General features: G+C 43.7%; 1 protein-coding gene across 8 annotated transcripts in view; it reads left to right on the top strand.

The window, feature by feature from the left end:
• The window catches only part of ZNF407 (zinc finger protein 407), a 473145-nt gene that overhangs the window by 293219 nt on the left and 166552 nt on the right, over positions 1-13374 (top strand). The window contains exon 9 of one of the 8 annotated variants that reach the window (XM_029921736.1): positions 5792-6096. The exons of 6 other annotated variants lie outside the window; for them this stretch is intronic. In XM_029921736.1, the coding sequence (XP_029777596.1) occupies positions 5792-5994 (203 nt within the window). In that variant the 3' untranslated portion in view covers positions 5995-6096. Of the gene's footprint in view, positions 1-1707; positions 1817-5791; positions 6097-13374 lie in introns of those variants that run through there. One more of the 8 variants, XM_029921739.1, reaches the window with a different exon arrangement.

Genomic DNA, 13374 nt, shown 5'->3' with positions numbered 1-13374 from the left:
GAGCTGTCCCCGTGCCGAGAACCTTGCAGGGCAGCCTCCAGCGAAGTGCATTATTTGGTTCTTTTCATCAAAGGCCAGGTGTGGAGCTTCCCCAGACAGACGTCGCCGTGGTCGTCCCTCGGCCCTCCGTGCGTGTCAACCGGCCAAAGACCGTTCGAAGGGCCGCCCTGAGCTGCAGCCGCAGAAAAGACTGTGCCTCGTGGCATTTGGGATAGTTTAGATTTTAGTCGAGACCATGTTTAGAACCGTATATGTTCTTGGTTTGGTTGGCACACAGCTCTGTTGGAAGAGGTTTTCCCGTGATCGGGTGCGGCCCCGGCTTTGTGTGCTGCCGTGATCAGGGGGCGAAACTCAGCCCGAGCCCCCTGGACCCGCTTCGTGCCCTGGCGCTCCGCCGCAAGGCTGGCCCGATCGCTGGGCGTCTGCGAGCTTCAGGCTGCTCACCAGCCAAGGCAGGCACGTTCTGTGGTTCCGTCTGTGTGGCCTGAGGGCGGGACAGATTTGAACACCAGCCCCCGTTTCCTGGTTGAACGACTTCGAGAATGTTGTTTTAAACCTGTGGGCCTCAGTTTCCCTCTCTGTGAGATGGGAGCAGTGACGGCTGCGGCACGGTTTTCTTATGATCTAAAACCGATAACCCGTGAGGTGCACACAGACATCACAGTACTTGGCCTCCGTGGTTGCTACATTTTCTTCTCCATGGATTCTGCTGATGAGTCGGTTTGTCTTTTTTCTGTTACCTCAGGGCACTAGAAGAATGATTTTCTTATCATTCTTCATCATGTCTCGTGTCGTAGTCCAGAGAATTAAAGGCTCCATGTGAGCGTTTATTTTGGTTATAGCTTTGTTTGAAAAACAGACAAAAGTGATTATTTTTAAGATAAAGGTCGATGATTTAGTTATGTATAATTTGATTTCCAGGCCCTTGGGGATTTTTCTAGTTATCTGTTTGTTAACTATGGAAATGGTGATATAAATTGACTTCTCAGTTATGCTACTGTGCATATAGAACATAATACTGAGTTATTTTAGTGCTTTGAAATTTGTTTACGCTTTTGTCATGTCCAGAATTTGGTGAGTTTTGGTAAGTGTTGGAGACATACTAGGGAGGAATGTAAATAATGCGGCTGTGTTCCCTGGACCTCACTTAACACTGAGTTTCTCGCCATGCTGCTCAGACTCTCTGCATTCGTACGTTTTTATGCTGCCTCCATCAGCTGTAGTAAAGTTGTGCTGTATGATTGTGGATTTGTCTATTTTTTTAATTCTCTTACTTTTGGTTTTACATATTTTGAAGATCTGTCACTGGCTACTCAGAACTTTACGATTATTTTATAGACATACCCAGGTGTCATAAAGAAAATCATGTATTCCCTTATAATTAACAAATGTTCCTTTTTCTCTGTAGTGATGCTTCTTGCCGTCATCCCGTGTTTCCTGTCAGTGTAGCTACATTGGCTTCTTTGGAAGCAGCATATAGTAACCGCGTTTGTTTTTTCATCTGCTGTGGCGATCTTACTTTAGTATTTATAGTTCATATCGTCACTGATGCTTTCATCATATTGATATTGAAACTGCCCGTGCCCGCCTGGTCGAATGTGTGGTAGGCTCTGTGTTCGCCCGGCGGGATGCTCGGTGCGGGGAGGACGCACGGGGTAGGAGGAAGGAGCACTGACCGCATCGGCCGCTCCGTCCTGGTATTTGTAGGAACGGAGCCAGACGCGGAGGCGGCGCTCTGCGCAACCCTTTTCTCACGAAACACACAACCAGCGGCGACTCACCTGTGCTGCTAGGAGCCAGGGTCGGGCCCCCTGGGGGACAGCACTGCATCCCGTCCTGAACAGAGATGCCCTGTGTCTCACTCCTGATGCGGGGAGATGACTGTGTTCGACTGGAGAAAACTCCTCAGGCTCACCTGTGAGTTGTGCACTTCTCTGTGTACATGTTCTTTTGAGTGGGATTTCTTTGCTTCCCATATTTCTAAAGAGACTTGTTCTAGATCTGAGATGATGAGATCTTACAATCCTATTTCTTCCCACAAAATTAACCTCAAATGAAAAGTCTCCAGAATTCTGTCACTGTACGTTATAATTTTTCTCTGTTCAGTGGACTCCATTTCATCCCCAAAATGGTCTTTGTCTGACGTCCGTACCGGCATCTGCCTGTCTGCCATCTGCTCCCCAGGAGCAAGCGTGGCGTTCACGCACTGCACCCCGAGCAGGAGGTCAACACCCTCTGTTTGTGGAACAAGTGACCTCCAGCTGGACGTGGGTCGTCCTGTCGCAGACGACTCCGGTCATCCCCCGAGAGAGGGGAGGAAGAAGATGGAGGAGGCCACGGAGGGTGAGGGGACACGTGTGGCTCTCGTGATCCTGCCAGACGGGAACAAGGGATGGTTTCTCCTCCTGAACTCCGGGGGACAGCTCTGGCCTCGGCAGCTCTCAGGCCGTGCTTGTTCGGAAGTGGCGCTGCCTGCCCGGGGGGCCGGGGGGCTGGCGGAGCACCCGCAGGATGCCCGGGGCCCTCTGCAGCAGGACAGTGAGGTCCCTGGGGCGACTTCACGTCTCCTCTGAGAAGCTGGGGCTTTGAACGTGTAAATGTCTTCTGTGTTTTCTAAAGATAATGATCAAGCGTTGTTCTCTATTCAGGAGAAATTAAGCTTAAGTGATGACATGGTATTTTCTCTAATTCCTTTATTTTTTGCTATAGTAGGTTTTTTTTTTAAATCATATTTAAATTGATATGATTTTCATCAGTTCTTATATATTAAGGCTTAATCATTTAGAATGTACATTGGATTATTACCTGTGCAATGTGATAGCCCACAAATCTGTCCTATTCACAAAGTGGGATGTTCAGCTTATTCTTTAAGATAATCAGTTTTTTTAATTCTTTAAAACATGTATTATTTAATTGCATTCCATAGCATTTTCCTCTTACCCAGTTATAAAGAATAAGAATGTGAAAGTTTGACTCTTATCAAAACTCCAAATCCTTTTCCTTTCTACTGCCAGCTAATGTGGTACCATTTAAACTACACTTAACTGATTCCTTAATTCTCTCCAAGTGCACCAGCTCGTATTTGGGCAGATTGGATTTCATATTCCACCCTGGAGCCCCTTTGCTTAATCTATCACAGTTAAGATAAAACATCTGTAGCCTTTTGTACCTTAGCCATTCCCTCCCATTTAGCAGAATATTCAGATTTCCTCATATAAAAGATTTTCTTCGTCATTAATTAAAAACATCAGCGTTCTGATGTATAGAGTCTTGTAGAACGTAGTTTTCCCCAGATTGGGGGGCCTCTATTTTTAACCCCATTACTTTCAGCCCCTTTTGTTAGCTGGGCGCTGACACATGTCATGACATTTTGTATAATAATTCATTTTACGAAGAGGTCCAAAAACCTCAGAAAATTCTGACAGTTTCTCATTGGTTCTCCTTACATAAACCAATTATTACTTCAACCTAAAAAGGAACGAAATTTTTCCTGACATGATTGCCTTTGGTGAATCCATGCTGACTCACTCCTATTAAATTGTACTTCTCCAAATGTATCATTAAGCTCATCCATAAGTATCATCTCAAATTTATTTCCTAATATAGATGTTAGGCTGCAGCTCTATAATTTTCAGCCTCTACCCTCTTTCTTTTTAACCTTCAGACTGGATTCCTTGTTTTCCAGTCTCCTGATATTTCGCCAGTAACAAAAGACTTCCTAAAATAATTAACAGTTCAACAATTTGATTCTTTAACCTCAGACATCACCCATGGGTTAATTTACTGTTTTTCTTAACTGCTGCTAAATGCCCTTGTTCCTTTCTAGCTCCTGTCTACACCCTGGGCGCCTTCCGTCCGGTGGGGTCCTCCACGTCCCTCTCTGCAGGGCCGGGTGCCGGTCGTGGTCACTGGCGTTTCCCTTTGCCGCCTTCCTCACTCGCAGCCCCGTCGGGCCCCCGAGTTCAGAACTAACTCCCCGGCGTACCGTGTGGTCGGGCCGATCGCTGCCGAAGCCGTGTTTTCCATCAGCCAGCTTTTCCCCGGGAGAGGCCTGCCCGTCTGTGCTTGGGGGAAGCGCCCCTTGGTGGAGGAGCGGGCTTCAGCTTCCGCTCATGGCCCTCTCTCTTTTATTGAATAATACAGTGAAATAGTTTGTTTCAACACCTTCTAATTACACATTCTAAGGTATTTTTTGGTTCGGTCTGCGTAGGAATCAATGCGCTAGCTGTGCCTCAGCACGTCTGAGAACTTCCTGTGCGCGCTTCTCCCTGCAGAGCAGGGCTGAGGGCACCGCGCTCCCTCTCCGCCCCGCCCTCCCGCAGCAGGGCCTCCCCGCTGTCGGAGAGCCCCGGTTTGGGGTGGTTGGTGTGTGGCGCTAAGGACGCTGGGACTTTACTCCGTCGCATTGTGACTTTGCAGTTACGAAGAAACCAAACTTTTCACCAACCCGTTACTTCAAAGCACAGCTCTTTCGTAGGCGTTATTCCCAATTTAATGACTTGCTAAGAAGGGTCTCCCAGAGGCTGACTTGCCCGAGGACCATCAGTCACTGCAGTGCGGCCGACCGCAGGCCATGCGACCCCCTCCCCGGGCTTTCCCTGTCCCACAATCCTGCAGGTGCAGGAGCTTGGAACAGAATCGGCGTCGGTGGGCTGATGAAGCTGCTATCATGAAGCCTTAAAATTTTGGACTTTTAAGACTTCAGATGATCTGGAAACAGGAACTAGGAAGTGAGGTGGCATAAAGTAGAATAAAAAGAATTACCAGGGGTAAATGTTTTCACAGTTGTGCTTCTGCCGCCAGCACGCAGCCTGGCAGATGGTAGGGGCGAAGCGGGGAGCCACATGAACTCGGCTTTAGTGTCCTGACTCTGGCTCTCCAGACGGTGGCTCTAAGCAAGTCACCCAGCCAGTCCGTGTCCGCGTCTCCACTGGAAAATGAATAATGCTGGTTAGCCCTTCTTTGGAATAATCCGATTAAATCATGCCTGTGAAAGAGCTTTTGAAATTAATTTTGGTATTGAGATTTTTGTTATTTTTTTAAAACTTTTTAAAATGTTTATTGTTGGGAGAGCGCCAGCAGGGGAGGGGCAGAGGGAAAGGGGGACACAGGATCCAAAGCAGACTCTGCAGACAGCAGAGAGCCCAGTGTGGGGCTCAAACTCACGAACCGTGAGATCATGACCTGAGTTGACGTCTGGCCACCCAGACGCCCCAATATTGAGATTTTCTTTTAAAGAGAAAGGTGGCGGGCCTGTTCCTGCTGTTTTCGCAGTAGGAGGTTAGAAGGAAAGGCCTGAAACGATTCTTCGCGTTTATTTCAAGTTGCGATTGAGTCTGAATCTCAGCCCCGTGCGCGCCTGTGTGTCAGCAGCTGTCCGTCGTGTGTCCGCAGCACAGTCTGAGCGTAGATGATACTTTTTTTCGGAGTAGGAACGTTATCACTTACCTTATTTGAATTATTTCTACTCTTATTTATTATGCTTTGTATTTTTAAAACTGTCTTTACAAAGACATAGGATCCTGAAATAATGTCCTTTCTAGTACATATTTTAATGTTCTATAAAGGCCTCAATGGCAGTCACAACATTTAAAATAAAGCCAGGACACACAATTAAAATACTGCTTTTGTCAGCAACGCCTCACACAGTTGGCTGAAGATAATCTGAAATTCATGTAAATCCACTCAATTCATCATTTTCGATGGCTCTCAGACCCTCAGAGCTCACAGGCTCCTTCCCCCCAGTGCCGTCACCTTAGAAGTTTTCAAACGATGTTTAATTTTTTTCCAGAAAAAACTCCACGCTCTTGTTCCTTGGGCGGCCCCGCTGGGTGCAGTCAGCTGGGTACTTCAGAGCCACAGGAAGACTCCTGCTTCCTCCCGTGCTGCCGCAAGGCTGTGCGGGCACTGGTGCCCGCCTCCTCATCAGCGGGCGGCACTGTGCTCCTATCGGCCGGCTCTCACCGCATCCATGAACTGGACTCTGAAAGTTAAAACAGTTAAAGAGGAAAAAAAGGAAACAAAATTGTGATCTTATCCCCCTGACAACTTCATTTATCAAAATTTTAAGGGGAAAAAATTGATTGTGCAAAGTTATAGTGGATACAGCATGATTTTATCAGGTAATTGATGTGGCTTTTATTTTTATATAGACCTGATATCACCTGTTTAAGTCAATGTAATTTATATATTTTAAAAATTTGCACACCTTCACATTCATATCTTGACCCCGACTAAAGTGCAGTTTCACGCGAGGGAAGCGAGGTGGGTGTGGGCAGGTCTGGCTGTGCGCGGCAGGCCGCTGCTGTCCCTGGTGGAGCCGTTTGTGGGAAGTGATAGTGCAGGTTTGCACGGTGGGGGACATTTCGGTGTGCTCTTGAGTATTACAGCTTAGTTCAGAAGATGTAAAATGCACATTATCAGTCATCTGCGATTTTATTTTTTTATTGAGCAAAATTAAATTTTAGCAGGTTTTCCTTGTTTTGAGTTTTTGTTTTGGAAATAATTTTTAAAAATGTTAGTGTTTGTTTTTGAGAGAGCGAGAAAGAGAGAGTGACCGCCTGCAAATGGGGGACGGGCAGAGAGAGAGGGAGATGCAGAATCAGAAGCAGGCTCCAGGCTTTGAGCTGTCAGCACAGAGCCCAGCACGGGGCTCAAACTCATAAGCCATGAGATGATGACCTGAGCCGAAGTCAGACACTTAATAGACTGAGCCACCCAGCTGCCCCTATTTTGAAATAATTTAAAAAGTTTTTTTTCATATTTTTATTTATTTTTGAGAGAGAGAGATAGCATGAGCAGGGAAAGGGTCAGAGAGAGAAGGAGTCACAGGATTTAAAGACAGTCTCCAGGCTTTGAGCTGTCAGCACAGAGCCTGACTCGGGGCTCGAACCCACGAACCATGAGATCATGACCTGAGCCGAAGTCGGATGCTCAACTGACTGAGCCACCCAGGCGCCCCTGAGGTAATTATCAACTCAAAGAAAAGTTGTAAAAGCAGTGCAGACAGTTCCCAAATAGCCTCTGCAAATCCTGGTGTCAGATACAGCCATGATACGATTACCAACCCCGAAGACGTTAGTGTCAGCACAAGGCCATTTTCTATACTATGTTCTCATTTCCAACACACCAGTCTTCCTTCCGTTTTTCTTTCTGGAACTCAGCTCAGGAACCTGCTCTTTACTGGGTTTCTTTGCTCTTTTCCAGTCCATGTCAGTTTTTCAGTCTTTCATTATCTTTCATGACCTCGATGCTTCTAAAGAGTGTGGATCAGTTATTTTAAGTTCTTAGTGTTTAATTAGAGCACTCTAATGGGGGAGGGGCAGAGAGAGAGAGAGTGAGAGAATCCCAAGCAGACTCCATACGGCCATGTGGAGGCGGACCTGGGGCTCAAACTCACAAACCATAAGATCATGACCTGAACTGAAATCTAGAGTTGGCCGTTTAACTGACGGGGCCATCCAGGCGCCTCTCAATTAAGGTCTTTAAGCATCTCCCAGAGCAGACGTCCGGCACGTCAGGGCACGTTATGCCGGACCATGTAAATTGGACCCGTTGAGTAAGGTGGTGTCTCCACATCTCTCCACTAAAAACTTACTGTTTTCTCCTTTTTAATTAATACGCATCTCAGGGGAGATCCTTTCAGATTATGCAAATAGCCTGTTTCTCCTCAAGCATTTGCCCACTAATTTTGACATTCATTAGTGGATCTTGCCTACCACAGGAACTGTGGAGTTTTAATGGTAATACTCTCTTTCCCTCATTCCTTCTATGTTTAATTGGAATTCTTCTTTAAGGAATATCTGTCCTTTCACTCCCAATTATTTTTTATTCAATTTAGTTTTACCAGTATGAATTTATTATACTCTGTGGTTTACAATTCAGTGTCATTGTTACGTATTTTCTTGCTCAGATCGCCCCAGCTTTGGCCATTGCAAGGGCTCCCGGTGGGGCGCCTGTGTCCTTTGATGTGCCCCATCCTTTCCCAGCTGTCCCTTTACTTTCTTAGCTCCACAGTGCACTCCAGGTCGTCTGTGTGCTGCCTGCCCTGCTCCTAAGGTCATCCTCCTCTTCAAGGATCTTGGGTTTCTTTTCCTGGAGAGTGGCATTTAGGACCCACGGTGGGCATGCTGTATCTACTCCTCACTTCCACACACCCTTGGCTTGAGGGCTTTCTCAGCAGACAAGTAGGAAATGTATGTGCGTAGACTAACCCCTGCATTGCCATAAATACGCAGTCTTATCGATCTAACACATAAATTGTCTGAGACCTAAATATAAGAGCTAAAACGATCAAACCCTTAGAAGAAAACATACGAACAAATCTTCTATTCCGTTAGGCAATAGTGTTTTGGATATGACACCAGAAGCTAAGGCAATAAAAGAAAAAAAATAAATTGGGCTTCATCAAACTAAAAACTTTTGTGCCTCAAACAATACCATCAGTAAGATGAAAGGAAAACCTATAGAATGGAAAGAAAAGTTTGCAGATCTATCTGATACGGGCCTTACATCTGGAATATATAAAAAACCCTTGAACTCAACAGTATCAAGGGAGATAACCTAATTTAAGAACAGGCAAAGGACCAAAATAGCCATTTCTCCAAAGAAGATTTAGAAATGGTCAGTAAACACATGAAAAGATGCTCAACATCCTTACTTGTCAGAGAAATGCAAATCAGAACCCCAGTGACACACCACATCTGGGTTGTTCACTCTGTGTCAGTCATGTCATAGAGCTGCTCTTTACAATTACGTGTAAGTTGCTGTGTAAATGTAAGATTTCCTTTATCTTGGGTAAATCCTGGAATTGAGATGCCTGGACAGTATACTGTGCATATATTTAACTTTTTTTTTTAATGTTTTATTTATTTTTGCGATAGAGAGAGACAGAGCATGAGTGGGAAGGGGCAGAGAGAGAGGGAGACACAGAATCAGAAGCAGGCTCCAGGCTCCAAGCTGTCAGCACAGAGCCCAACGCGGGGCTCGAACCCACAAACGTGAGATCATGACCTGAGCTGAGGTCGGAGGCTTAACCGACTGAGCTCCCCAGGCTCTCCTATATTTAACTTGTAAAGAAAACTGTCAAACTGTTGTCCGAAGTGCCTACACGTTTTCTATTTCTCTTAGCAGTGTTTCAGTGTTCTCTTTGCCCCACATTGTCACCAGCACTGACAGTTGTCAGTTTTTTTAAGTCATCCTAGTAGGAGTTTCATGGCGTTTCATGGTTTTAATTGGATTTGATGATGTTGATTATCAGGGCTTGTTTGCCATCTGCATATCTTCTCTGGTGAAGTGTCTTTCAAAATACTTTCACGAATTTTTCATCCAAGGCCTTTGTCAGAAACTTGGTTTTCAAATATCATCTCTCAGGTTGTGCCTTGCCTTTTTTTCCGCTTGATGGCGTCTCTCACTGACGAAACATTCAGAGGGCAGTAGCCTCCCCCGCCTTCCCACGGTCGCTCTGCACGGTCAGTGCAGGTGGGCACATGCTGTCCTGCCGATGCCGCGTCCCGAGGGCAGCGCGAGCCCCGTGCGCCCCGCACCTGCATCCCTCACTCACTGCTTTCTACCACCACACAGCATCACAAGAGGAAGGGTGAGGACAGCATAGGAAGATCTTTTGAGAGAGAGAGAAACCAGATTCACATAACTTGTATTATGGTGTATTGTTATAATTGTTCTCTCTTATTATTGTTGATCTCTTACTGTGCCTAATTTATAAATTAAATTTTATCACAGGTATGTCTGTTAGGCAGGAAAAAGCAGTATACATTACTGTCTGTGGTTTCAGTCATCTCTTAGGGTTCTTGGAACATATGCCCAGTGGCCAAGCGGGGACTACGTTATTCCCGAAGTCCAGTTTACAAATGTTCTTTCTGAGGGTGTATACTTTTGATGCAGTATCTAAAAACAAATATTTGCCTAGCCCAAGTTACAAAGTTTGACTCCTGTAGTTTCTTCCAGAAGCTTTGTGCTTTTGTATTTTATATCTGCCTCTGTGATCTATTTTGAGTCAAATTTTGGATAACATGAGGGTTTTCTTTTCTTTTGTTTTTCATATAAGTGTCTTGTTTCTTTTTTTTTCTTTTCTAGCAACATTGGTTGAAAAATTACCCTTTTTCTATAAAATTGCCTTTACCCTGTTGCTGAAAATCGGTTGAGAGTATTTCTTTGAGTCTATTTCTTCCCCCTCTCCTACCATAGAAGCTTCTAAATTATGCATGAATGTGTATTAAACTTTATCCTAAAATTCCCATAATTGGATATATATATTCCCCTTCAATTTCACATACCTCAGCTTTTCATTCCTCTGTGATCTAATATAAACTCATTGACAGTCTCTCTGATTTGTCACTGTCTTGTCCTTCTCCTGAAAGACTTTATGACTTAGGGTTGATTACTGTGCCTGGTATTTTTTAGAAAAATCAATCATTTAACAAAAACCCTTATGAACAAATAATGTGCAGATATGCATATTTATATACAGAACATATAGTGTCCAGTGAAATTATTGTTCCTTAATCCTTTATTTTATTGAATAAGAAAGGCCTTTCACTTTTTGATTACAGTTTGGCTAGTTTTGCCATCATTATAAATAGTACTCAGTAGGTTGTATTTTGTGATCTTTTTTTGTTTCAAGTTTTTATTTAAATTCCAGATAGTTGACATATCGTGTGATGTTAGATTCAGGCGTAGATTAGTGACTCATCACTTACATACAACACCCGGTGCGCATCACAAGTACCCTCCCTAATGCCCATCCCCCATCTAGCCCATCCCCCTGCCCACCTCCCCTCCAGTAACGCTCAGTTTGTTCCCTGTAGTGAAGAGTCTGTTTTATGGTTTCCCTGTCTCTCTTTTTCACCACTGTGTCCATCTGTTTTGTTCCTTAAATTCCACAGATGAGTGAAATCACATGGCATTTATCTCTAACTGACTTGTTTCACTTAGCATAATGCACTCTGGCTCCACCCAGGGGTGGCAAATGGCAAGATTTCATTCTTTTTTTATGGCTGAGTAATGTGCCATTGTGTATATAAACCACATCTTCTCTATCTATTCATCAGTTTGTGGGCATTTGGGCTCTTCCCATAATTTGGCTATCATTAATAATGGTACTATAAACATCAGGGTGCATGTTCCCTTCAAATAAATATTTATGTACCCTTTGTGTAAATTTCTAGTAGTGTCTTTGCTGGATTGTAGGGTAGTTCTTTTTATAACTTTTTGAGGAACCTCAGTACTGTTTTCCACAGTGGCTGCACCCTTTTGCATTCCCACCAACAGTGTAAGGGTTCCTTTTTCTCCACATTCTCGCCAACACCTCTTATTTCTTGTGCTAATTTTAGCCATTCTAACAGGTGTGAGCTGTTACCTCATTGTGGCTTTGATTTGTATTTCCCTGATGATGATTGATGTGGAGCATCTGGATGTTTTCTTTGGGAAAATGTCTACTCATGTCTTCTGCCCATTTCTTAATTCAATTATTTGTTTTTTGGGTGTTGAGTTTGATAAGTTCTTCATATATTTTGGATACTAACCTTTATCTGACATGTTATTTGCAAATATCTTTTCCCACTCCAAAGGTTGCCTTTTAGTTTTGCTGATTGTTGTCTTCACTGTGCAGAAGCTTTTTATATGAATGAGTTCCCAATAGTTCATTTTTGCTTTTGTCTCTCTTGCCTCATGAGACAGATCTAGTAAGGAGTTGCTCTGGTCGATGACAAAGAGATTGCATCGATCCCTTTTACAGTTGCACCAAAACCCATAAAATACCTAGGAAAAAACCTAACCAAATAGGTAAAAGATTTGTCCTCCAAAAACTACAGATGATGTATGAAAGAAACTGAAAAGGACACAAAGAAATAGAAAAACATTCCATGCTCATGGATTGGAAAAACACTGTTAGAGTGTCTATATTGCCCCAAACAATCTACAATTATATGAAATTCCTATCAAAATACCACCAGAGGTTTTCACAGAGCTAGACCAAACAATCCTAAAACTTGTACAGAACTAGAAAAGACTCCAAATAACCAAAGCAGTTTCTAGGCTTCAAGTTATATTACAAAGCTGTGCTCATCAAGACGGCATGGTACTGGCACAAAAACAGACACACAGACCAATGGAACAGAATAGAAAAACCAGGAATGAACCCACAACTCTATGGTCACCTAAATCTTCACAAAGCAGGAAAGAATATCCAACGGGAGAAAGACTCTTCAACAAATGGCGCGGGGAGAACTGGACAGCGACACGCGGAAGAACGAAACTGGGCCAGGTTCTTACATGGTACACAAAAAATAAACTCAAAATGGATGAAAGACCTAAATGTGAGAAAGGAAGCCATCAAATCTTAGATGAGTTCACTGTAGTTTTGTTCCTAGCTAAGAAGTCACTTTAAAAGTTTATTCCTCCTGCCTCATACCCACTAGAATAGCTACTATCAAAAAATAAAGTGAAATAATATCGGCAAGGGTGTAGAGAATTAGTACGGCTGCTGTGGGAACAGTATCACTGCTCCTCGGAAACTTAAAAATAGAATCATCATACGACGCAGCATTCCCCCTTCTGGGTGTACGCATACATGTATATGTGTGTACATGCACATGTGCTTACGTGTATAGGAAAGTTATGAGAGCACATCACACTCATAGCAACATTATTTACCAAAAGTTAGAAACAATCCAAATGCCCCATCAACAAATGAATGGATAAAGAAAATATGTTATATAAGTTAATATAAAAATATATATTATAAAACATGTCTAATAAACATATGTATAATTATATATAATTATATAAAAATATATAATATAATACATACATTGGAATATTACTCGGGCTTAAAAAGAAGGACATTCTGGCACCTGCTATAACACAGGTGAGCCTTGAGGACCTTATGCTGAGGGAGATAAGCCAGACACAGAAGAAAAACGCTGTGTAATTCCGCTAATGTGAGTAAGAGGTCCGTAGAGCAGTTAAATTCCTAAGGACAGGAAGTAGAATGATGGTTGCAGGGGCTGGGGGAGGGATGTGGGGACTCGCTCGGTAACGTGGCTTCACTTCTGGTAAACGAAGCCAGCGGACCCCGTAACAGTGGGGGTCTCCGTAGCAGTGTGACAGTGCTGGCCGGACACTTGAAGACGGTTAGGACGGTAACCATCATGTATTTTACCACAGATAAAAATTGTTTTACGGTACAGCACAAAAAAATTATTCTTATCTTTTCTCTATTTCCTTCATGTATCTATGGTAGAAAATATTAAATAGGTATCTCTGTTGGTGAGGGGTCATTAGGGAAGGGAGTTGATTGGGATGGGAAAATGAAATGGGGAAGTTAATACAGAAATTATGCTAATTGGCTTGAGA

This window comes from Suricata suricatta, chromosome 14 (genome assembly GCF_006229205.1).
Source record: "Suricata suricatta isolate VVHF042 chromosome 14, meerkat_22Aug2017_6uvM2_HiC, whole genome shotgun sequence".
NCBI lineage: Eukaryota > Metazoa > Chordata > Mammalia > Carnivora > Herpestidae > Suricata > Suricata suricatta.
Note: the sequence above shows the minus strand (reverse complement) of the source record. Positions and strands in the feature narration are given on the sequence as shown.